Source organism: Pholcus phalangioides, unplaced genomic scaffold, assembly GCF_987345545.1.
Source record: "Pholcus phalangioides strain wild (caught in Gottingen) unplaced genomic scaffold, Ppha-v1.0 ptg000015l_1, whole genome shotgun sequence".
Taxonomy (NCBI): Eukaryota; Metazoa; Arthropoda; class Arachnida; order Araneae; family Pholcidae; genus Pholcus; species Pholcus phalangioides.
The window spans coordinates 77,689,692-77,712,843 of NW_028301608.1; the positions used below are offsets into that span (position 1 = coordinate 77,689,692).

Consider the following 23,152-nt stretch of genomic DNA (forward strand, 5'->3'; position numbering starts at 1 on the left):
TCCTCAACAAAAATCACTTTGGCCAGCACCTGGGCCAGTCGACAACGTTGAGACATGGCTCAAAAGCTCTACCAAGTTTTGAGGAGCTCAACTCGGAGCCCGCAAGTCCCTTTGGTCGGCAACCCAGAGGCATGGTTGAAAAGCATATAACCGTGCCGAATGAGGCCTCTGTTCGCGTGGTAGCAATATTTGAGATAGAGATAGATAGCTTTTTCTCGGATGCAAGAGGGCCTGGGTTCGTGTCCCGGCGGAGACGTCATGACTTTTCTTTCTGAGTTCATCTCAGCATAATACCTGGAAAATAACTGTTTCCTTAATATTTGAGATGTTTTGCAAATTTTGTAACTTTATTGCTATTGTATTTTTTTATTTCTTTTCCCCCTATTTGTGCTTTCTATCCTGGTCCCTTGATCTCTAGGTCACTCTTTTGGTTGCCCACTGACATAGTACTTCTTTCTTTAGGTCCTTCACATGCTTTGCACACTTTCTTGGTCATTTACTGGCTTGATTCCTTGGTCTGTGGTCACTCTTTCTGTCACTTACTGACATAGTCCCTCACTTTTGGTCATTCACATACTTACGCTGCTTGGTGACTCACTGACCTGGTTCCTTGATATCCAGGTCACTGACATCGTCCCTCCCTCTCTAGGTCACTTATTTGGTTACGCATTGACAGATTCTTTGTTCTCTTGGTCATTCTTCTGATCCCTCATGTGCTGGCATACTCTTTTGTTTACTCACATGCATGCAAACCGTGTAGGTCACTTGTTTGGTATTCACTTTCTAGTGTCTCGCTCTCTCTGCATAGGCAAACTTATGGTTTTTACTGATTGTGAGCTATAAAACTTTTTACCACGCTTCTCCCATTCTAATAATTTTCTCTGCCACTCATTCCTCGAATTGCCATCTTGGGGAGGGCCTTAGCCCTCCTGTAAATATACATCTGGGGGAGGGGGGCTCCTAGGCAAGAAAGATAAAAAACAAACAATGACAAAACAACATTCTTAGACTAAATAAGGGATTGAGATTAAAAATATAACATCCTAGATCAGATAAGGAATTGAAAATAATAAAAACTTGGACTCTATTTTTTTAAATAATATAATGGTCAGGGCAAAAAAAGCTCTGGTTTCGGTCAAAACGTGTGTGGGCTCAATAAAAACAAATGTGTGATTAAGATTATGATGGCTAGTATGTAAACAATTAAAATAGAAATATGAAATTTGTACAACCTGAGAGAATCCATGGATTCTCTCAGGTTGTACAAATTTCATATTTCTATTTTAATATGGATATGTAATGCTGAGAACAAATAAAATATTGGGAAAAAGATATGTGCAATACAATGGATAACAAAAAAAGTTTAGAAAATGTGTATGCATGTGCTAATGGACTTGATAACTTCAAATGTTGAGGGGTAAAGCCTATTATAATTTCTAGTGAATTTTTAAAGGTGACGTTACCTTCAGACAATAACCAATAGTAAGAAAGGAAATAGCAATCCGAAAGATAAGGGAATTACAATAATAATAGCCAGCAGGGAAAAAAATGCTAATGGAAGAAAATGAACAACCATCACCGATCAGGAAGAAAAGCATCTACAGGCTAGGAAGGGAATTGCCAAAGAAATAAGGGATTATACTATAGCTGTTCCTTTTCTATAAATATGTCAACCTGAGCGAGTTAACTCAATCAACAACAGGGCTATATAATAAGGGCTGTTTCATGATGGGTTTGAGTGGGTGCCAGCAGATGTCATCACCCTGACAGAACTGTTATGTTTTTAGCCATTGGATACCTTGGTACAGGTGCCCCAAGTGTTGCACAAAACCCCCTAAGCCCAGAAAATTTCAGTAAACAAATCTTCCATTTTTAGGTTTTACACGTGTTAAACTGTAATTTGATATAACGCTGAACTCTTTATAGCGCAAGAATTCTGCGAAATAAATAGTGGTGTTAAGTCAGGGTTGGACTGTTAAATTTCAAATTTCAAAATCGCTTTAATTAGAAAATATTAAAGCAGCAATGTCACATACCTGATCTTGTACCACGCTCACTGAGGCAAGGCAGCAAGAGCAAATTCAAAAGAATAGACAGTTCTTACTATATAGCCTTGAATCAATTAAGACCGGCTCTCTTCTGATGAGAGCTAAAACCGTCTGCTACTATGAAAAATATGAAAATTTGTCGGCAGCACATGGTTTTTACCAGGCCTACACACTTTGTTTGACAAAAATTACATCAATTTAGCAAAATATAAGCCCTAACTGATGAAAATTAATTATAAATGACATGTTATGTGATTTTATATTGCTATAGTCATAATTTTTCTTCCTTTAAATATTCAGATTTCAGTCTTTTCCAAAGTTTAGCAACATTTCTGTAAAATAATCCCAAAAATTGTGGGATTTTTAAAACTCAAGGACTACCAAATGTAAAAATTTGTATATATATATTTTTTAATTCTAGCCCATTGATGCTAAAGATGATTCTTTCTGGGACCAGTTTTGGTCAGAAAGTGTTCAAAGTGCTCAAGACATTTTTACTTTGATTCCTGCTGCAGAAATTAGAGCTTTGCGTGAAGAGTCTCCTTCAAATTTAGCAACGCTATGTTACAAAGCTGTTGAAAAACTCGTTAAAGCTGCAGACAGTCTTTGTAACTCACAAGTTCAACAACAGACTGGTATGAATGGTGACATTTTAAAATTATAAATACAGTAGAACTTTGATCACTAGAAAGACCATTTGATCACTAGAAGTGATCAAAAAAGATTAAGAAAAATTTACTTTATATATAAATCATAGTTTTCATTCTGTTGCATTACTTTATTTTTTAGAAGATGTAACAGAGTGGACAAATCAGCCTAAATTTTGTTTTTTCATTATAAATTTAAATGATTGATGAAAATTTTTTTATATTTCGAAGCATATCTCCATGTACTAGCACTTGATGTTGATATAGATGGAAAAGACTTAATTATTTATGAGAATGAGGTAACAGAGTGGACAGAGAAAAATCTGGTACTAAAGGCATAACGTGAATATTAAGTCATTTTGCAAAAATCAAATCCAAAATTGTTGATCATGCATTGAAAGTAAACCTTTCAATAAGCTCAAAAGTGTTATCACATTTAATCTGGTATGAAAATATATTTCTCAAATGACCGTAACACAGTGGACATTTTAAAATAGGAAAAATTTTGGGACACAAACAAAAAAAATAGTTTTTGATTTAAAAAAAATTAGTTTCAAAATATTACCATCAGTTTTATTCATCTATGGCACATATATAAAATGTGATGCCAAGCTGTTTCTTCTTCTTTTTAATTCCAGGTTTGCACCAAGTCTCTTTGTTTAACACTTTTTTCAAGCTGGGGCAGTCAGATTTTGAGGTTTTGCTACAAACACTGACTTAAAAAAAAAATTAGATATCATCTGAAACAAATTAAGAAATGACATGTGACAGAGAATTAAATGAAGTACTAGAAAAAAAAATTAAAATTACTACCAGAGTGCTCTGAAGTTTTGTAAAAAAAATACAAAGTCTCAGAGAAGCAGTTTGTTCACTTTTTTTTGGGAATGACCCATTTATTCATATTATCTGTGCAAAAACATTTGCTAGAAAATTACACTTATTGAAAGATAGCCACACTACTAACATACTGGGTTACATTGATAGCAGAAATACAGTAGAACCTCGATTATATCTGGCTAATGTTGAGGAAGGTGATCACAGATAACCAAAAAATATAGTTACCCTTTTCTTGCCAGCCACAGCTATAAAATGTACTACGAGAATGACAAACAAGGAAGGAATAGCACTGTTCCAGCCAATGAGCCATGTGGTCACGTGACCACGTGATCGCATCCAAAGTTGCACCATTCTTGTGCTTTATTTTTCAGTTAAAAAAAAAAGCAATATACTTCAACTAACTAACAGCATTTCCTATAATTGGCTGTAAATCTTCAAGCACTGATCCCCCAGGACAATCTACATTGCTTATGTGTGCATATGGGGGGGGGGGGGCTTTCATTCTAACATGTTGACCTGGAGCTTCACCTCTGAGAATAGGGGGTAGGTTCTGTAAAAGAATGAAAAAATCCAGTTTAACAAAATGGAAATGGTTGTTTTCATCACAACCTTCATGAAATTTTACATAACCAATGAAAAGAAAAACCCCAAAACAACAATATGGGTAGTGAAGAGCTGAACATGAAATTAAAATTTTCGTAGCATGGCTAATCCACTTCCCAGTTAATCTGCGCACAGATTATCAAGGTTCTACTGTTTATGAGTTATGCAAAACATTTCTTAGTATTTTTTTATTATCAAAGAAAAAGACTTTATAGTCCGGGACAGAGACAGGCAATGATGATGGTATGCCAGTCACTGATGAAGGTCAATCTGTCAGAAGGGGCTAATTATTGCATAGGTTCGTTGGACCAATTTTTCTCATATGTTTTGGTTCCTGGGAGGAGCGATTTCCCCCCCCCCCCTCCAGATCCATGCCTGTGGTATGCAACAATGTTATCTTAAAGCTAAGGAAAAGGTTGTATGATATGGGAGATATATTCGCTCAGGACCAGCAACATATACTGTATGTTTTGTTAGATTTATGTATGTTTTTTGTTATAGAAAGGGGGAAAAACTGATTGGCTATTATTTCTTCACAAAATGTAAAAGTCGTTGTTTTAATGGAAAAAATATAATGACCTTTTCAACTTTTAGCAAATATTCTTTTGAGTATTTTCTTTTTGTAATTATGTTTTTGATTTGTTTCATTAGTTTATTCATTTCAGTTCTCAATTGCGTTCGTCTCTTGACCAGAGTCTTGCCCTATATCTTTGAAGAACCAGATTGGAGAGGATTCTTTTGGTCTAGTTTACCTGGAAAATCCGGTGATGAAAATGAAGTGAGTTTGCTTTTCTTTTATTGGTCAAGCTGTTTGAATAAATTGGTCAAGATAAACTGGCAGTACATACATTATATTTTTCTCACTAGTAGAAGTTGTACTTCTGTTTAAAATTATTCTGACAAGGACTGAAGCACCCCTGTTGAATCCACAGAAAATCTCTGAATGTGTTTTGGAAATGCGTTTAAGGCAATTTTGTGGCAAAACTTTGAGCCACAAATGCAAACCACTTTTTGGTTCAAAGTTTCTTCTACCTGTGGAAGAAAACCAGATTTCTGTGAAGGGAAAAATTTTCAATAAAACTTAGTAAACACCATATTCTATACGTCAGAGAGTTGAGTAGTGGAAAAATGGAACAAAACCTCATTGTTTCAACAAGACAAAATATTTGTTGTTATTTATTTTACATTCACAGCACATAGTATGTACTCAACCAATAGTGTTGTATTCACTATCACTGCAATTTGACTTTCAAGATACAGACATTTATACATAGAAGTGAAAATGCATTGATTTAATATAGTAAATAAAGGGATTTTTTTTTAAACCTAGAGAAGTCGTTTTTAGACAAAGTTTCAAAGCTATTTTGATTCTTTTCACTAATTGTTAGAACAGCACATCTTTGCATGGGTTTTGGAGTAATTTTTTGAAAAGTGTTACTCGATGAAAATATGTATTTGTAGTTTCACCAGCTAAACATAACATTTTGTTCACTCACAATCCCTCGTTATATGAAAACTAACGATAACTCATTTCTTTTTAGTTCCAGTATGAAAGAAATCACAGAATGATCTAGTCAAGGCCATTGCGTGGGCTTATTTTAGAAATTAGGATGGGACAAAATAAATTACGCATTTTATACCATAGGCTGTGTATGAGTGCTTCAATGATATGCAAATGCATCATTTTCTGAACTGCTGATCTTGAATCCATGTGTCTTACTGCATTTTTTATCTCATAATATTAAAAGAATAATGATTAAAAAGATTGATGTGCTTCGATTGGTGTTACATGTATTTGTTATTTCACATTAGCACTTTGCTGGAAAAAAAGATATATTTCAGGAATTCAGTGCTGCCTGATAGCCAAATAGTCAGCATGCAATGTCACATTTGACAGACTCCATCAGTGATTTGTTCCATGGGGTCAAAGCTTTAAAATTATTGTGGTGTTATTTGCAATGAAAAAAAAATTACAATGTCTCAAAAAAATGTAATTTGGTTTTACTGCTGTGTATTAGCTATATAGTATTATAGCTGTATTTTTCAATTTCTTTCCAGGCTGAGAATATGCCTCTTGCCCAGTCTTTAGTTAGTGCTTTGTGTGTGAGTATACATTTTTTAATTATTTGATATTTGGAGGTCTTATACTTTCTTATTATATCTTGAAGTATCTCTGAAGTATATGTTTTGAATGGTGTTTTGTGGCAAAAAAAAAGTGGGGGAAAAGTTTTTTTCACTCTGTATTATTACTTAGATGGATTGGTGCTTTGGGCATCAACTAAATGGCAGTTTGTATTTTCAGCATCTTTGCAGAATATAAATACATGTACTCTTGCACAAAACTTGGGATCATACCAGTCCACATTCCTGTTTTTTGTATTTTATGATTTTGTCATGTATCTTTCTTGCACAAATTTGACCTTTTTGACTGAATTCTTTCGGACAATTGAATTTTTTTTCAGGCTCCTTTTGCCATTATGTCCAATAAAACATGAATATTAAACATTTTCCTGAAGAATTAATTTCTGTGTTGAAATGATACCAGGTGGCATCATTGAATGACATATTTGTGATGCAAATATTCATATAAATTGTATTTTTGAATTTAAAATTAGTACATATGTAATCATTCTCTGATCATATGCAAAACAAAAATCAATATTGGTATCATTCATATACACAATGAATACCTGCTATAATTTTCAAAAGTTTTAGTTAGTCAGACATCTTAATAACGCATGCAGATCAACAAATAGAACAAAGTTGAGCTCACATAACTGATTGCAGCAGAACAGTAAATAACAGCAATTTATTGGCAAAGAACAGAACTGGAATATGAAATGTTAATTGGAACTGTTCCCCATTTGGCTGTGAAAGCCAAAAGCGTTAGTGATTCCAATTGGAATCACCAGGTCTGAAAGGACTAATTGTCTGTGAGTGTATTCATGTATTTAATAATTTTATAATTAGCAAATAATTGTAGATTATAATATTTTTGTATCATTTTTTTTTTGTTAAGGATCTCCTTTTCTGTCCGGATTTCACTGTTTCTTCCAATAAAAAAATTGGGCCCGTAAGTAGCAATTTTCATCTTTGTTTTGTCATTTCTTGTGTTTTCATTTGTGAAATCAAAAATTCATATGTTATAAACAATGAGGTGAAATTTCTTGCTTGAAAGCGATTCCATGTCATATGTTGCTATGAAAAAAAAAGTCTTTTTTTATTTTTTACATGTATTCTTTGTTACAAGTGTAGGAATCTGAATCATATCAGTGACTCTTGTTATTATTTCATGCAGGATAATGCAGAAGATTTGCAGTCAATAGACAGCTGTGAATATATTTGGGAGGCTGGAGTAGGTTTTGCGCATACTCGAAGTCACAATCCTCAACATGATTATAACAGAACTGAAATTCTAAAGTTACTTTTAACATGTTTCAGCCAAACAATCTACCTTCCTTCTACTGGTGAGTGTTATCCTTCCATCAATCATAGACGTGTAGATAACCTTACCATTTTCTTCAAATGTATTTTTATGTTGCAGCACATTTTTATTTCGCTCTATTTATCTTTTGGTTCATTTTACTTATATATTTTTCACTACAGTATAACCTTCCTTATTCAAAATTGAATGAATCCATTTCGGATAATAAAAATGATTAAGGGTATGAGTTAATATCTTTGTCGAACCGTAAAAATTCTGAAATGAAGGGCTTCTTAGCTAATAAAGAGTGGAGTTCAGTGGTTGAGCCAAACAAGTAATACTAGGGTGAAAGGGAACAAAATCTGTAAAATTATGTCATTGCCTCTAGTCTTGTGAAGGCTTTGGTGATTTATAAATTAATATGGCTTTACTATTGTATTTTACAATTTTACTTAAAAACTTTGAGAAAAATCTGCTATGAAAAATTTCTGGTTGAACTACTCTTTAAATATTTCACATGAGATAGAAGAGGCAAATTTTTATAACAAACTGGGAACTGTTTGTCTGGCCATGAGGTCTCCACCCTCTTAGCAAGCATATTTCTTTGAAAGCACACATGTAAAAAATTTAATAATTATGATTTGTATTTGAAATAGTATATCAATCATATCTGCCTTGCTGAATATTTATTTTATAATTTCCATTGTTATTCTTGCTCTGTTATTTTGTAGATGCACATCTTAGTCCAAACAAATGGATTGAATACTTCACTTCTGCTGATAATCGGTAAGTGAAGCCACATTACATTTTGTTGTATACTATGAAATTTTCAAATCATTATGTGAACTTTGTGCCTTTATTTTTCAGGCATGCACTTCCATTATTCACTTCATTATTGAATGTTGTGTGTGCGTACGATCCAGTTGGCTATGGAGTTCCTTTCAATCATTTGATATTTACAGATTCTAGGGAACCTTTGGTTGAAGTATCCCTTCAACTGTTGATTGTCTGTTTGGATCATGATTTCAGGGATGCCAATTCAGATGAAAACTCTGAAGTAAGTTTTTTAAAATTTTGAAATCATATCAAAATGAATTTTTTTCTTCTTTTAAAATGTATAAATTTTTATTGTGCTACTACATGGTCATATGAGTATCGTGGTGGCTTCACTGCACACATTAGCCTAGGCTAGGTCTCTGACTACACAGTAGCAGTTGACTCAAATTGTTTTCTTTTGTAGTTTTTAAATTTTAAGTTGCAATGTAACCCAATCTCCCCTTCAAAAAAAGTCTCAGATGCATAAAAAGAAACTAATTAGACATTAATAGGCTTTTATATTTGATTGTTCATTTATAATTTAGTAAATAGATGATGGCACCTGCTGAACAAATAATATATGTAATACTAAACACACACACTTATAGTTTTAGGTTTCTTAGTTTGATGTGTAATTCTGATTATTCACCCCCAACATAACGAGTTTTTTTAGAATTGTTCATCTCATGGTCCTTTTCTAATGTCTCAATCTAACATTTAGCTTTTCTTATTTATCAAAATGGGTTCAAATTTTGTTCTGGCTGAAACATATCTCTCAGAATCTTCTTTTTTACAATCCGGAAACTAGATTCTCAATGTATTTACTTTTTCTCATAATGAAAGTTTTCAAATTCCAAAGTTCTTGTTCAAATACTCACTCTAATAGCATAACAAAGGGGAATCTCACTTAAAATATAATGAATATAATGCCAATAAATTGTGGCCAAGCAGAGGAACCCACTTGATATAATTAGCTCTGACCTCTCTCACAAGATAGCACTGTTGTCAAATTGGTGAGTGTGCTTCACACGGTAGTATTCTAGGCAATACCTTCTACAAGACATGCTAGTAATGATATAAGCTTGAAAATTGTTGAGCTTGAAAAAGCTTGAAAAAAAACTGAGGTCAGAGAATACTGAAAATTTTTGACAATGTAATTTATGAGTATGGAACATTGATATGTGTGTGTTGTATGTTGAGAACTAGGTTATAAAACATTGACTGTTTTGGACACCTACAGGTGATTGTACAAATTTTATACTTTTTGTTGTCACTCTATAGTTTTCCATATATATATATATAAATAAAGTAAACATGTCCTGACTGATTCATCACTTCCGAGCTGAAACCATTGCAGCTATGAATATCAAAATTGGTCAATAGTTTTGTTTCATGCCACCAAGATTCACTAACAAAGGGTTTTTTGAAATTTGATCCCTAGGGGGTTGGTCAAAATGGGGTTCAAAGGTAGCATAGAGAAATCACTCCGTGGGGAAACAGCTGAAGCTATAGTCATGAAATTTGGTCAGAACTTTTAATGTCATAATCTGAAGATCAATTAAGGAGGTTTTTTTTTAATTCTACACAAAAAAGGGGGTTTCACAAATAACATAGGAAATCATGCCAAGCTGAAACCACTGAATCTATAGTCATGAAATCCAATCTGAAGTTTTATTTCATAACACAATAAGCAACTGGAAAGGGGGTTTTCATAGTTTTTCCCCTAAGAGGGTTCAAAGATAACAGAAATCAAGCTGAGCCAAAACTGTCGAAGCTCAGAAATATTCATGAAATTTCATCAGTTTTACTTCATGACGTAAAGACTAACTGAGGAGCGGTTTATTGAAATTCAACCCCAGGGTGATCATAAGGGGTTCAATAATGAATGAGGGTCATGTAGAAATTGCTCTGAACAAAAACCGCGCTATGAATATGAAATTTGGTCAGTATTCTTGTATTGTAATATAGAGACTCACTGAGAAGATATTTTTCAAAATTCAACCCCCGTAAGGAGAGGGGGTGGTTCAAAGGTTGTATGGAGTAATCGTCACCGAGCCAAAATCGCTGAAGCCATAAATATGAAATATAGTCAGTATTATATTTCGTAATGCAGATACCCACTAAGATGGGATTTCTGGAAAATTCATTCCCCAAATGCTATGAGGAGGGAATCATTAAAGAGTAATTTTCTTGATTACCAAATCCACTCAAGCAAAGCCATGGGTAATACCTACTACTTCACCAAGCACCATCTCTGGCCATATCGCTATATTGCAATTTACTGCCATTAGTGAGAGGGGTTGGAAGTGAAGGCGCTGTCTCTCGGTGGTCGCCTCGAGTTCGTTAGGGAAAATATCTTATCTATATCTTCCCTTGGGTTCGAACCCGGGACCCTGACAACAACCTTCATGATGGTAGACGAGCATCTTACTACCATGCCACTCGGGCACTTATCAAAACCACTACTACTACTTCACCAAACACAAACTCTGGCCATATCACTATATTGCAATTTACTGCCATTAGTGAGACGGGTTGGAAGTGAAGGCGCAGTCTCTCGAGGTGGTCGCCTCGAGTTCGTTAGGGAAAATATCTTATCTATATCTTCCCTTGGGTTCGAACCTGGGACCCTGACAACAACCTTCACGATGGTAGACGAGCATCTTACCACCATGCCACTCGGGCATGAGTAATAGCTAGTATATATATTAAGATATGCCACATTTTAAGATATGCGCGCATGTATTGGATTGTCAATCATCCTTCAATTTTGCATGCTTTACTTATCATGAATTTTTTGTACAAAATAAAGTAATTATTCAATGAAAAGTCATTTTATTGATATACTTAAAAGTAAAAATTTTTTAGTTATATTTAAAAGTTTTTTTTCCTTTGATGTTTAATTTTAAATTTTGAATTTCAGAAGCTCACACCAAGCAATCTGTTCATCAATTATTTATCAAGAGTTCACAGAGAAGAAGATTTTAATTTCATTCTCAAGGGTTTTACACGTCTTTTGAACAACCCTCTTATTCAAACCTATCTTCCGAATTCAACTAAAAAAGTTCAGTTCCATCAAGAACTTCTAATTTTCTTTTGGAAAATGTGTGATTATAACAAGGTAAGCATATGTTTGTGTGTGTATGTTATGTTCTAGTGTCACATATTCCTGGGATTTCAGCAACTGGCCATCACTTTGCGGAGATGCTTGATTTTTGACCTGGACCGCAAGACATATATAGTTGATGCTGGTTATAATGACCCCTATCTTTTTGTTGAAAATGGGCATTATGTTGAGCTATTGTTATATCAAAAAGAAAACATGAGTCATTATAAGAAAAAAATTGGAATTTATTTTACTAGTCATTGTAATGGGATGGTCACTATAATGTGGGGGTAGCTATAAAGAGTGGCAATTGTATATATACTGTGTATAATACAGTTCTATTCTATATATTTCTATCCTCCACCTTCCAATCAAAATAGAAAGACAGTGTTTTCTATTCTCATCAGTGTTCTCTTGACAGTGTGAAAGACAGTACACTCTATTATTTCAAGTGGTTATCATGGGCGGAGATATGGGGGGGGCGGGGGCATGCTCAACCTCCACCTTTGATACTGGGGGGGGCATGGCCCCCCCCCCCCCCAGTATCAAAGGTGGAGGTGACTGATCTAATGTGTATATGTATGTATGAATTGACATCATCATCATTGTGTCCCCCCAGCAAGAATGACCATGCCCCCCCCCCCAGACTTCCAAGTCTATCTTCGCCTATGGTGGTTATGGATTAACCACTTGTAAATTAATATTATGTACATAGGCAATCTATACGATATACGAGGGCCATTCAACTATTAACACTTCTTATGAAGACAAATTTTAATCACATTGGTGAAAGCATTTTGGCCTACTTTTAGGCTAAACCTTTGCAAGGATTACTCGACATACACGTTCAGAAAAATATGATAAATAAAGAAAGAGTATTTAGTTTCTCTGAGTGTATATATATCTTAAGCATATAAAGTATTGTTTCAAAGAAAGCTTTTTTTTCCGCTAACTTGAATTAGGTAGCAAAGGGAAGAGAAAAACCGCAGTCTGCGCCCATGGTAAAATTTTAGGTCGTGACGAAACCGTGAGAGCTCGGTAGAAAACTATACATATGAATTGTGAAATAACAGAGGAGATGGACCAATTAGTTTCCCTGAGTTTGAATAGCTATAAATAATGAATTCCTTCTACAAAAAAAAAAAAAGGTTTCTGAGTCCAACACCAGAAGCAAAATTAACTGAACCAAACATTTACTTTGCAAAAATTTCTCAGGAATTCCTAATGAAATGGTGCATGCCAAATCGGGGGGGGGGGGGGGAATTAATTCTCTAATTTTCCTAGAGTCATCAAATGACATTTTACTTTTTTTTAATTTTTCTTATTTTGAATATTCTAAATCTGTATGCCAGAGGTAAGTTTACAGTTACTGTGTCCATTTTTGTCAATATTGGGATAACACTATTAATTTGCAGTGCTTTCGTCACTCTACTTTAGGTACACTAAATCCTTTTTCAATAAGTAACCGCTATATTGAAGCAAATGAGCTCCATAGAAAGATATACTGTACTAAAAAAAATGTTTAAATGTATCTTCTGTACAATTTCCCTTTTGCACCCAGGGTTGTTTGGTTTAAACCAAGTGGTTTTTTTCAAAAAATCAAATAAAAGTTGCCTAAATATCATTTTTTCCCTTGAAAAATATCACATTGGTTCATTATCAGCTGAAATGTTTCATTTTTACCACATTTTACATCCTTGGGATACATTCTGATGGTATATCTTTAAATGACATAAGATTTTATAAGTGGTTTTTTTCAAAACGTCTCATAAAAGTGGCCAGAATATATATATATATACTTTTCATATGAAGTATCTTAGTTATTTAAAGTTATATATAAAAGCCAAAATTTCTCATTCTTACAACATTTTCTAACCTTTGGCTACATTCTGATGCTCTATCTTTAACAAATTCATGAATAAGAATTGCATCGCACATCTAAATGTAGTGGTGTATTATCTCACAGGGTTTCTTTTTCCCTTCACAAAGAAGCAGCTACAGTAGTGACACCATCATGCTAGGGGCAGGTGATCCTATAATACAATAAAGACACCAGCTGTCCTTAAAGGACAAAGACTAGTGTACTAGTAGTTGCATTACCTCACATACATTTTCATTTTCTTTCCCATAAGAAGTAGCACATCTCCTACTGTATATCTCCCAGTCTTAATATTTCACCCGAGTGGCGCAGTGGTAAAGATGCTCGTCTTCCACTATGAAGGTTACCGTCAAGGTCCATGGGTTCGAATCCGGGCATAGAACATCAGAAGCAAGTTCTTTACCTACCGAACCTAGGGCGACCACCGATGGATGGAGCCTTCATTTCCCACGCAACTCCACTGGTTGGAAATTGCTGTATGGCGATATATGACCGGAGTTGGTGTGCGGTGAAGTAGTAGTCTTAATATTCAATAGTTGTTTTTTTTATACTTTCGCACACACACACTGTTAAGCCGAGTTAATCAAGGTTCTACTGTATAGTAGTAACAGATTTATGAAAAATAATCAGCTATATACAGGGTGATTATAATTAAAGTTTTGATTCCAAAACTATACAATAAGTACTGATCAGAATGACTTGAAAATTTGCATGGATACTCCTGAAGCAATGGAAGTTTCTTTCGCAAAAGAAAAAAGTGCAAAATGTGAAAGTAGATGATGCTGTACTTGGCCAGCAGTATAATCTATTTTGTGCAACCACATCATTTCGGCACTTCCACAGCATCAGTGTGTGGATAGAACTTCTATCAAGATGCACATTGCAATACCAGCAAAGCAGCTGCTGAAGACCCATTTTGACAGGATGCACCTTAACCCTTGCAACTTCTGGCTGGGGGGGGGGGGGGTATCTCAAAATGTTATAAACAGTGGTCAGATTGCAAACTTTGGTGAATTGCAATCTCCAGTACATTCCCTATATGTTAGAAGTTCCTCAGGAATATTAATGGGATGGGGAAGGGCGCACGTTTGGTTTAATAAAGCTGAATTGCAAGCACATCCACATTATGACCATGGCATACTCCGATTCTGTTGTCGAACAAGAATTTTTGTGCTTTCAACCTCATAGCCAGAACACGTGGTGGACAACATATTTAACATTTTTTAAGGAAGTTGTAGTTATTTGTTCAATTACTTCATTTTTTGTGATGTTTCCATGAATTATGAAATCGTGAAATGCCATAATTAAGGTATCATTCTGCCATGACTGGCTATCGTTTCCATTCTGCGAGCAAATTTCCCACATGTTGGATGATGTCATTAATTTTACATTTTTAAGTATTTTTTCCCCTTTACCAAATAAAATTCCATTTCTTCAGGAATATTTGTCAATTTTCAAGTCATTCTGACAATCATTCTTTTTTTACAGTGTTTTGAAATCAGAACCTTAGTTATAGCACCCTGTATATAGCTAATTAATCTGCATTATTTATGCTTCATTAAATGCATTATATTCACCTAATTTTTATTATAGTTTTTGCAAAATAGCTTCGTAATTAAGTATACTGAAAGTAACTGGAGAAAAACCTTTATATATTATATGATTAATAATAACATTAAAAGAATTTTCAAACACACAGTAATCCATTGAGTTAAGCAAAAAATAATTAAATTGCAAAAGTTGGTTTTTGTTAAAATGTAAGAAATATTTGTTGGCATGGGAATAGAGTTAATTACATTAATAAACATTTTATTTTAGTTAATTATTAGAAGTTTGAATGATTTTTCAGAAATTTCATTGTTTTTAATGTTAATACTATATAAAACAAAAAAACCCGTTTAAAACAAAAAAACCAGGTTTAAACCAAAAAAACCCGGTTTTTTACCAACCCTGCTTTTACCCCTAGCATACAGAAATTCAGACTGAGCAAAGAAAAAAAAAGATAAATGTGTTACTTTTTCTATAGCTTTAATTCTGCATATACTTCCCACTATAATATTTTCATAACTATCATGATCAAATTTTTACACATCCCTTTGATAAAAATAATTATTCATACATTTTTTGCATGAAATAACAACTAGAGAATTTCTTCTTTTTTTTCAGATTGTGTTTTTTGAATCTTAAAGTCCCCAATTTTCATCTTGCACCATATTCACCCATAGACTATTAGGCCCCTCTTCAAAGACGTTGACTTGATTTTTCATGCAATCGCAAGTCATGATAAAAAGTGTTGATTTGTGATCATTGAAGAACACTGGCAAACCTCTTTAAAAACTGTAGCTCTTTCCAAAATATCCCCCCTCAAAGATAGACAGCACCCTTTCCTCCATCTTCTATTTACGAACGTTTTAGAGCTGTAGTACAACTGTGAACAAATTATTCTCCCACTTGCATAACAGTGTTTTTTTGCATTTAAAAAGCTGACAAGGGTCACCCCACTTTAAAAAAAAAGTAAATGAAAAATACTAGAATCACTCTTTCTCCCCTAAAGAGGAGGTGTTCCATACCCTTGTCCACCCGTGCACATTTTCATCCCATACTGATCTTTATGTCTTAACAATTACTTAAAAAAACAGGGTGTTGTAATATATCAGGGCTATATAATTTTTATAACCCCTGGGAATTCTCCTGCTTCCTTTACACTTTTTGCCTCTCTACTTACAATTGCGAAATAGCCTGTCATTTTGATGCCCACAGAAAAATAAAATTAAGTGAAGAAAATATAAAAGGCAGTAATTTCTTACAAAAGACTAACCTGCTATGTCCTTTCTATAAGAGTATCTATCAAACTCTTTCTACTTCAAACACAGTGCTTCTTTTCAGATCTTATCTGATCATCTCTGTTGTTCTTCAAACACGGTCATAAAATAGAGGAGGAAAAAGGGAATTTTTTGCTTCAGGCTCTTTGTATATAGTTCCCTCAGTATTAGGATTTTATAGTAGTCACATGGTTACTTGTACAGTTTTTAGAATTGAAAACTGGAAACTTTCCCCTCCCATGTATTTTTCTTTCCTCTATTTATTTTTTTAGCAATGCTAGAGAAAATTAATTAATTTTTCAACAAATATTTTCCATTGATTTTTTGAAGATTTTTCTTATTCCATTGCAAGTATTACTGTGCTGCAACAGTATTTTTCCCAAATTCTCAGGATTTCGGGAACGGTAAATCATAAAAAAATTCCAGAGAAAGGGCGGGCGTTAATTCCCGCATGGAAACCCTACATTATCTTATTGAAACAGGTAACCTACACACCTGGTGCTAATCACCAACAGACTTTTAGAGTTCATGCCTTGGTTGTTTTGCAATTCTGAATGCCCATGGTTAGGTTAACAAATATTTAACTGATATACCAGTTTACCTGATGCTTTGGTTCGTGCATATGTAAAAACTGTTTTAATGAGATGTAATGAAAATTCTTTTTGTTTCTTCTTAAACATATATTCCTTGTGTTTGTAGAAATTCATGTTTTTTGTCCTGAAAAGCAGTGAAGTTTTGGAGGTTCTCGTCCCTATCCTTTATCACTTGAATGATGCAAGAGCTGACCAGTGTAAGTCTTGTACTACAATTTCTCTTTATATTTTTTTATTAAATCAAAGTGTCTTGATATCCTAATTGTGAATTACGGCCCTAGTATTGAAGTGTTCATTATCTCACAACACACCCTTTTGGATTGCTTTTCTGGAGAGACAACATTGTCCTTAGTTAACAACATAATAATGATTAAGCTGTTGCTTAACGATTATAAAAATCGACCAAATGAGCTTTTATTTCTCTTCATGTCCTTCGATTGTGCTATCCTTGTTTCTTTGTATATGATTAACATTGGGGGAAAAACCCAGATATCCATTATATCTATAAACACTTTTCTGTCTACATCTACAAGACTGTGCCATTTATTTGGCCTCAAAAAATATATGACACAGTTGCAAAACAATCACTTTTCCTCATTTTATTCCAAAATCCTATGACCCCCCCCCCCCCCCCCCCCAATGAAAGTGGTTGTCAGTATGACAGTTCCAATGAGTTAAGTATGTGTAATACTTGGCTCATTGGACATTGTTAAGCACATATACTTGTTTCTATTTTAATATATCAGCTCAGCATATGACGAGACAATATGATATTACTTCACAACAAGAAAATTTATAATTATAATAATACTATCAAATGAACATAATATACTTTAATATGCATGTTTGTAAGAATATAATAATTTTAGTGTTTTGTTTTTGTGGAAGAGTGTTTCAAAATTGTTCATTTTGTTCAGGAAGAATGAAGAAAAAAGTGGGTAAATTTTTTTAATTATGGCAGAAACAGTGACTTTTTTCTTTGAAGGTGGTAAAACCATTAGAAAAATGTTTTTACCAAGATGGTAAATTGCCAACCCTGCCAACAGCTAACTTAATCTTTTAACGACCGAATTCAGATTAATTTTCATTATTTTTTCCTTTTATTTTTCCCTTCTGATCTTTGTTTAGAAATCAACCTAAAAATTCATTAAAAAGAATTTTCTGATGTCTTCTGAATTTGCCCGTGTCTACAGAAACTACATTAAAAAACAAACAAAAAAATTAAATTTCATTCTTTGTTCAAAAATGGGTGAGTGAAAAAATTAAAAATTTATGGCATTAGTGCTGAAATGAATGAAATTTTTGCTTTTTAAATTAAAATTGAAATCTCATATCTACAGGCAAAACAAATTAAGTGTTTTTATGAATGAAAAATATTTTTTTCAAATTAGTTGAACCAATGTTCCTAATTGACCGAACACTGGCTGTTAAAAGGTTGAAGTTAGTTTTTTTTTAGGTATAATAAGGGGTTGTTTGTTAACCAAGTGTGTTGGATAAATGAAAATTTAATGTAGTTTTTTGAAAAACCAAATATTTCAGAAACACATATTTTTGCACTTCAAGAATTTTCTTTTTTTACAGCAAGAGTAGGCTTAGTTCACATTGGTGTGTTCATACTTCTGCTTTTGAGTGGTGAGCGTAACTTTGGGGTCAGACTTAACAAGCCTTATACTGCTTCTGTTCCTATGGACATACCTGTTTTTACTGGCACACATGCAGACCTTCTTATCATTGTAAGTAATATGGTATACAATATTATTTAAATTAGTAAAATAAGTTCTATATATTGAAAGAACTATTATTCTTTTCTTTAAAAAGGATGTAATATATGTAAATATGTGTGTGTTTTTAGGTCTTTCATAAAATCATTACTACTGGCCACCAACGGTTACAACCTTTATTTGATTGCTTACTGACAATAGTTGTAAATGGTAAGTCAATTGAAGAACATAGTTTGTAATTTCTTGTTTTTTGATTTATTGAAAATTCTAGCATTCCAAAGAGAGCTATTGATTTTCTCTCATGTGATATAAATTTTCATCCTTCCATAAAATGCAAGGATGTTTAGATTCATTTTATTGAATTAAACTTTTCATTGTAATCACTTATTACGAACATGGGATTCAATAAATATTTTTTGTGGTTGTGTGCTTCATCGTTATATTAAAGTTCTGCTGTATTTTCTTTAGTTCAATTAAAATCTATTGTTATTCTGACAAACTTTTAATTAATCTAAAATCTGATGTCCATCTGGTACACGGACAAATTAAAGGTGGGAATGTTAGTTTTTGAAAGCTTTTTCAAGGTGAGGACCCCCCCCCCCAGAACCCCTTTTTCCTCTGGGGGGGGGGGTATCCCATGCCTCCCAGTTTGTTTCTCCCTTCTACAACAATCTCCCATTCTTCACAAAATTACATTAATTTGTCACTGATCTGGTATATAGTAACCTAAATCGGATTGACAAGATTTAAACACATACAGTAAATAAGTAATGATGAACTCTCCATTCAAACTTAAAAAAAAAAAAAAAAATTTTTTTGAAACTAAAATTAGTTCTTTATTTATTAATCAAAAATTTTGAGGTCACAGAGACACTTCTTCAAAATATGAGAAATTCTTATATATAGCCAAGCCTTATTGGTCAGTCACCCGTGTAATGTATGACTCTGCTTACTGTATCACTTTTTGAAGACCCCATTGGTCCTCTATGGCAGGCTCTTTATGGGTGCACAAAGTCTGGCTCTTGACTGCAGCAAAAAGTTGCTATCGCAGGGAGTCCCCCATCGAGGGGTTAGCGCACCAACCTCTCGATGAGTATAAGAAACAAGCCTGCCGTTCAGAATCGGCAATAAATTGTAGGTCCCGGTCTAATTAGCCCTCGTGTGCAGAAAATGACCGTGGTGCGACAAAAATGATCAAAATGATCAAAGTCTGGCTCACAGACTAGATGCAGCTTGCTGAGGAGTTCCATCCAGCTTGTGAAAAGTGTTACTGAAATAAAGAATTAATCTACACAGTATGATAGGTACGTAATTTCTGGCATGATCAAAGTAGACATTGCATATCTAGACCATAAACTGAAAAGTTGGTGCACCACAGTTTTATGACATTCTGATGTTATCAATATCCTGAGATAGGGCATATTTCAGACTTCACTTAGAGGGTCACTTTTGTAAAAGCATCCTTACAGAAATCTCCATCAAAATCTGAATTTGAGTTTAATGGCCACCTGGCAGTTTCTTGCTATTTGATTTCCCCCCCCCCTCCTCCTCCAAATCGAGGAAGATAAGCCTATACAATCTGCAGAGGGAAGGACATTATTTCCTCCTACTTTTTTGCACTATAAATTTATTAACCAGAGGCCTGCCAAACATTTTGGCATGAGGACTAGTCTTGGGGATAGGAGAGTAAGGCCATGGCTTACTCCTTTTAGCAAAATCACTTCTCTTACTGGGCCATATTTTTGCAATTTCAAGTGTAACTCTCTCGATGAGATTTAACTGTACGTGGGATATATATATATATATATATGGTCTGCCTGTCATAAATGAGTACAATCATTAAAAAATGAATTGCACAACACACCCAGAATTTCTGTGATGGAGAGTTGCATGTATAACATTTTTGGTCATAACATTCGCATACAAGTTTCAGACAAGCAGGACCTAAGAGAATATTCATTCCATTCACATCCTCATTTCTTTCTTGGTACAAAAATTTGCAGAGTCGTCATCTGAAAAGGGGCCATTCAAGTATTAAGTAAGCAGATTTTCAGCCATTTTTGACCTCCTTTCTCCCTGTCAACAAAAGTCAGTAAAACACAGATCCCCCCCCCCTCCCCAATGTTAGCAAAATTTCATCAGCAGCTTAGAATATTTCATATCTTCAAAAAGGGGTGGGTTGATGACGTAAGCAACCTTCAAACCCCCCCTCCCCCCTTGTCATCAAAAGCCAGCAAATCCGAACCCCCCCCTCGATGCTGACGTAATACTTGAATGACCCCAAAGCATAAGAGCTTCCATAATAACAACTCTGACATATGCTTACATCAAGACTACCAGCATGATATAAACTGTTATATATTAATGCAATTGGAATGGCATGATTGACTTAATTATTTGAATAATAATTGTTAATTATGGATATCGTATATCAATTCTAGTTTTAATGTTTGTTTTTAATAGTGTCACCATATTTGAAAACTTTATCGATGGTTGCAAGCACAAAACTTTTACATCTTTTAGAAGTATGTATGCATTTTTTTTTTGTTAAATTTATATTTATTTTTTTCTGTAATACTTGTTACCTCAACCAAACTTATAGTGTGTTCAATTCAATTCGAACTATTAAAAAAACGTTTCTGGCTATTGTTATAAGGGTATTTCTTGGCTAGGAAATTTCTTCATGATAAAATTTACATCTAAAAAGTTTAAAATTCACAGTGTTGTAAGCTTGCATTTCTCATCCATTTATCTGATATTTCTCAACTCGAAAGAAACAAACAATATTTACTCATGCAAGTGATTTGATACAAGTGATACGTGTGACTGTGGTTTCTTTTCATCCGCCAGGGGCATCACGATTTCTAACATTGGGTGATATCCATCATGATCTTTTTATTTAACACTAGATATAATACCCGGCGTTGCCCGGGTTTTCTTCAGTGAGGCTTTTTGGATCATGCGATATCTCCCTCTTTCTTTGACGGGCATGCAAACCGTGTCAAAGTTAACCAATATGGCGACTTCCAGCGCTACTCATGAAAGAAACAAATCTAGATTTAAAGAAAGGTAGAAATGAATATTTTTTCTCCTTTTTTAATGGCACTAAGTATTTCAATTCCCTGCTCTTTTGAACTTCAAGTTATCCATCTGCCTATTTCAGCTTCCAAAAATACTTAATTAAAGCTGTGAAATTTCTTCGATGTATTTTACGGACCCATAATTTTAAAAAACATCCTAAACTATATAAATTTATGCAGTTGAATATTAAAAGACAATACAGACACATTTTCATTTTTGAGCTTGAGAAGATGTAAATAAAAAGTTGAAATCAATGTTATTGCCTAGATAGCCAAAGCCAACTCAAAAGTAGGTCTGGCTAATTACTTCATATTTAATCTCCTGGGCTTCGTATATCTCTAAGCGAACCCAATATTTCAAAAATCGAGAATTCAATACGATTTTTAAAATTATTCATGTTCTAGAAAACCCCACTAAATTTCCGCATTTCTATGCTAAAATCGACAATTTTAACACTGATTTCTATGAGAATCACCCTTTACCTGACCCTCAAAGCGATGATGATTATGACGTCTATTCAAAAACCCTCATTACTGAGAGTACTGAAAATTTGGTAAAGCATTATAAAGGCATAAGTTATTATTCATATAGTAACAGGATTAGAGAAGCGACAAACCATTGTAAAGGCATATACACGTCTGAAACGCATTGCTAGAGAACCACGGTAACCAAAGTAAACGTTCTGGAAGTGATTGTTGAAGCCCAAAAATCATTGTTGTCCGACAGTTTTTTGCCCATTTGGGGCATTTGCCCTGCTCTGACAAAATTTTAAAGTAGCCTATCGTTCAAGTCGGGTCCCATTTGGTATATATGTAAAATTTGGCGACGATCTGTCCAAAATTGTAGATTTGTATAGAGAACATACAAACACACAATCAATTTTATATATATAGATTAATTCCCCTTTAATTTGTATCCCTCTGTTTTATCAATATCACATATCCGTGAATTATAACATCCATTTTTTTAAGTTTCTTTCACCTCTAGAAAAAAGAAACACATTGGGGCGGGGTAGCCCAGGTTGATAAGATACTCTCCTGAAGTACCAAAGGATGTTTAGAGGTGTTGCAAGTTTGATACCAGGTTCGTCCTCGTCAGAAACTTTCCTGACACAGGGGTACAACAGGAACGGCAACATGACCACAGAAAAAAGTTGCTACTGCAGGGGAAGTCCCACATCTAGAAGTTAGCACACCAACCCCTCGATGAGTATAAAAAAACAAGCCTGTGTGTGTGTGCCGTTTGGAACCACCAAAAAGTTGTAGGTCCAGGTCTAATTAGCCCTCATGTGCAGAAAATGACAGTGGTTTGACAAAATGATAAAAAAATAGTTTTCAGTGTTTCTACTTATTATCAGCATGTTTATACTTCCTTGATAAAGAAATTTCACAAAAAAATGCTCTGTGACAGAGAGGTGCAAATGATTGCACCTATATTGCCTGCATTTACTACAGTTAATGCAGAGATTTGGTTTTCTTCGAGATAAGGAACATTTGAGATCGAAAGGTTCTTCTGAGTATTATTATTATATTTTTTTTGTAACATTAATATTTTATAGTTTCATGTTTTTTGTAT

General features: G+C 34.1%; 1 protein-coding gene across 2 annotated transcripts in view; it reads left to right on the forward strand.

The window, feature by feature from the left end:
* LOC149076734 (protein HID1) overlaps nt 1-23,152 on the forward strand; it is a 31,690-nt gene that overhangs the window by 829 nt on the left and 7,709 nt on the right. The window contains exons 2-13 of one of the 2 annotated variants that reach the window (XM_089244370.1): nt 2,470-2,683; nt 4,801-4,913; nt 6,194-6,238; nt 7,155-7,208; nt 7,434-7,602; nt 8,291-8,345; nt 8,427-8,616; nt 11,299-11,496; nt 16,882-16,972; nt 18,357-18,508; nt 18,628-18,706; nt 20,960-21,021. In XM_089244370.1, the coding sequence (XP_089100496.1) occupies nt 2,470-2,683; nt 4,801-4,913; nt 6,194-6,238; nt 7,155-7,208; nt 7,434-7,602; nt 8,291-8,345; nt 8,427-8,616; nt 11,299-11,496; nt 16,882-16,972; nt 18,357-18,508; nt 18,628-18,706; nt 20,960-21,021 (1,422 nt within the window). The remainder of the gene's footprint in view (nt 1-2,469; nt 2,684-4,800; nt 4,914-6,193; nt 6,239-7,154; nt 7,209-7,433; nt 7,603-8,290; nt 8,346-8,426; nt 8,617-11,298; nt 11,497-16,881; nt 16,973-18,356; nt 18,509-18,627; nt 18,707-20,959; nt 21,022-23,152) is intronic. The other variant, XM_089244371.1, reaches the window with a different exon arrangement.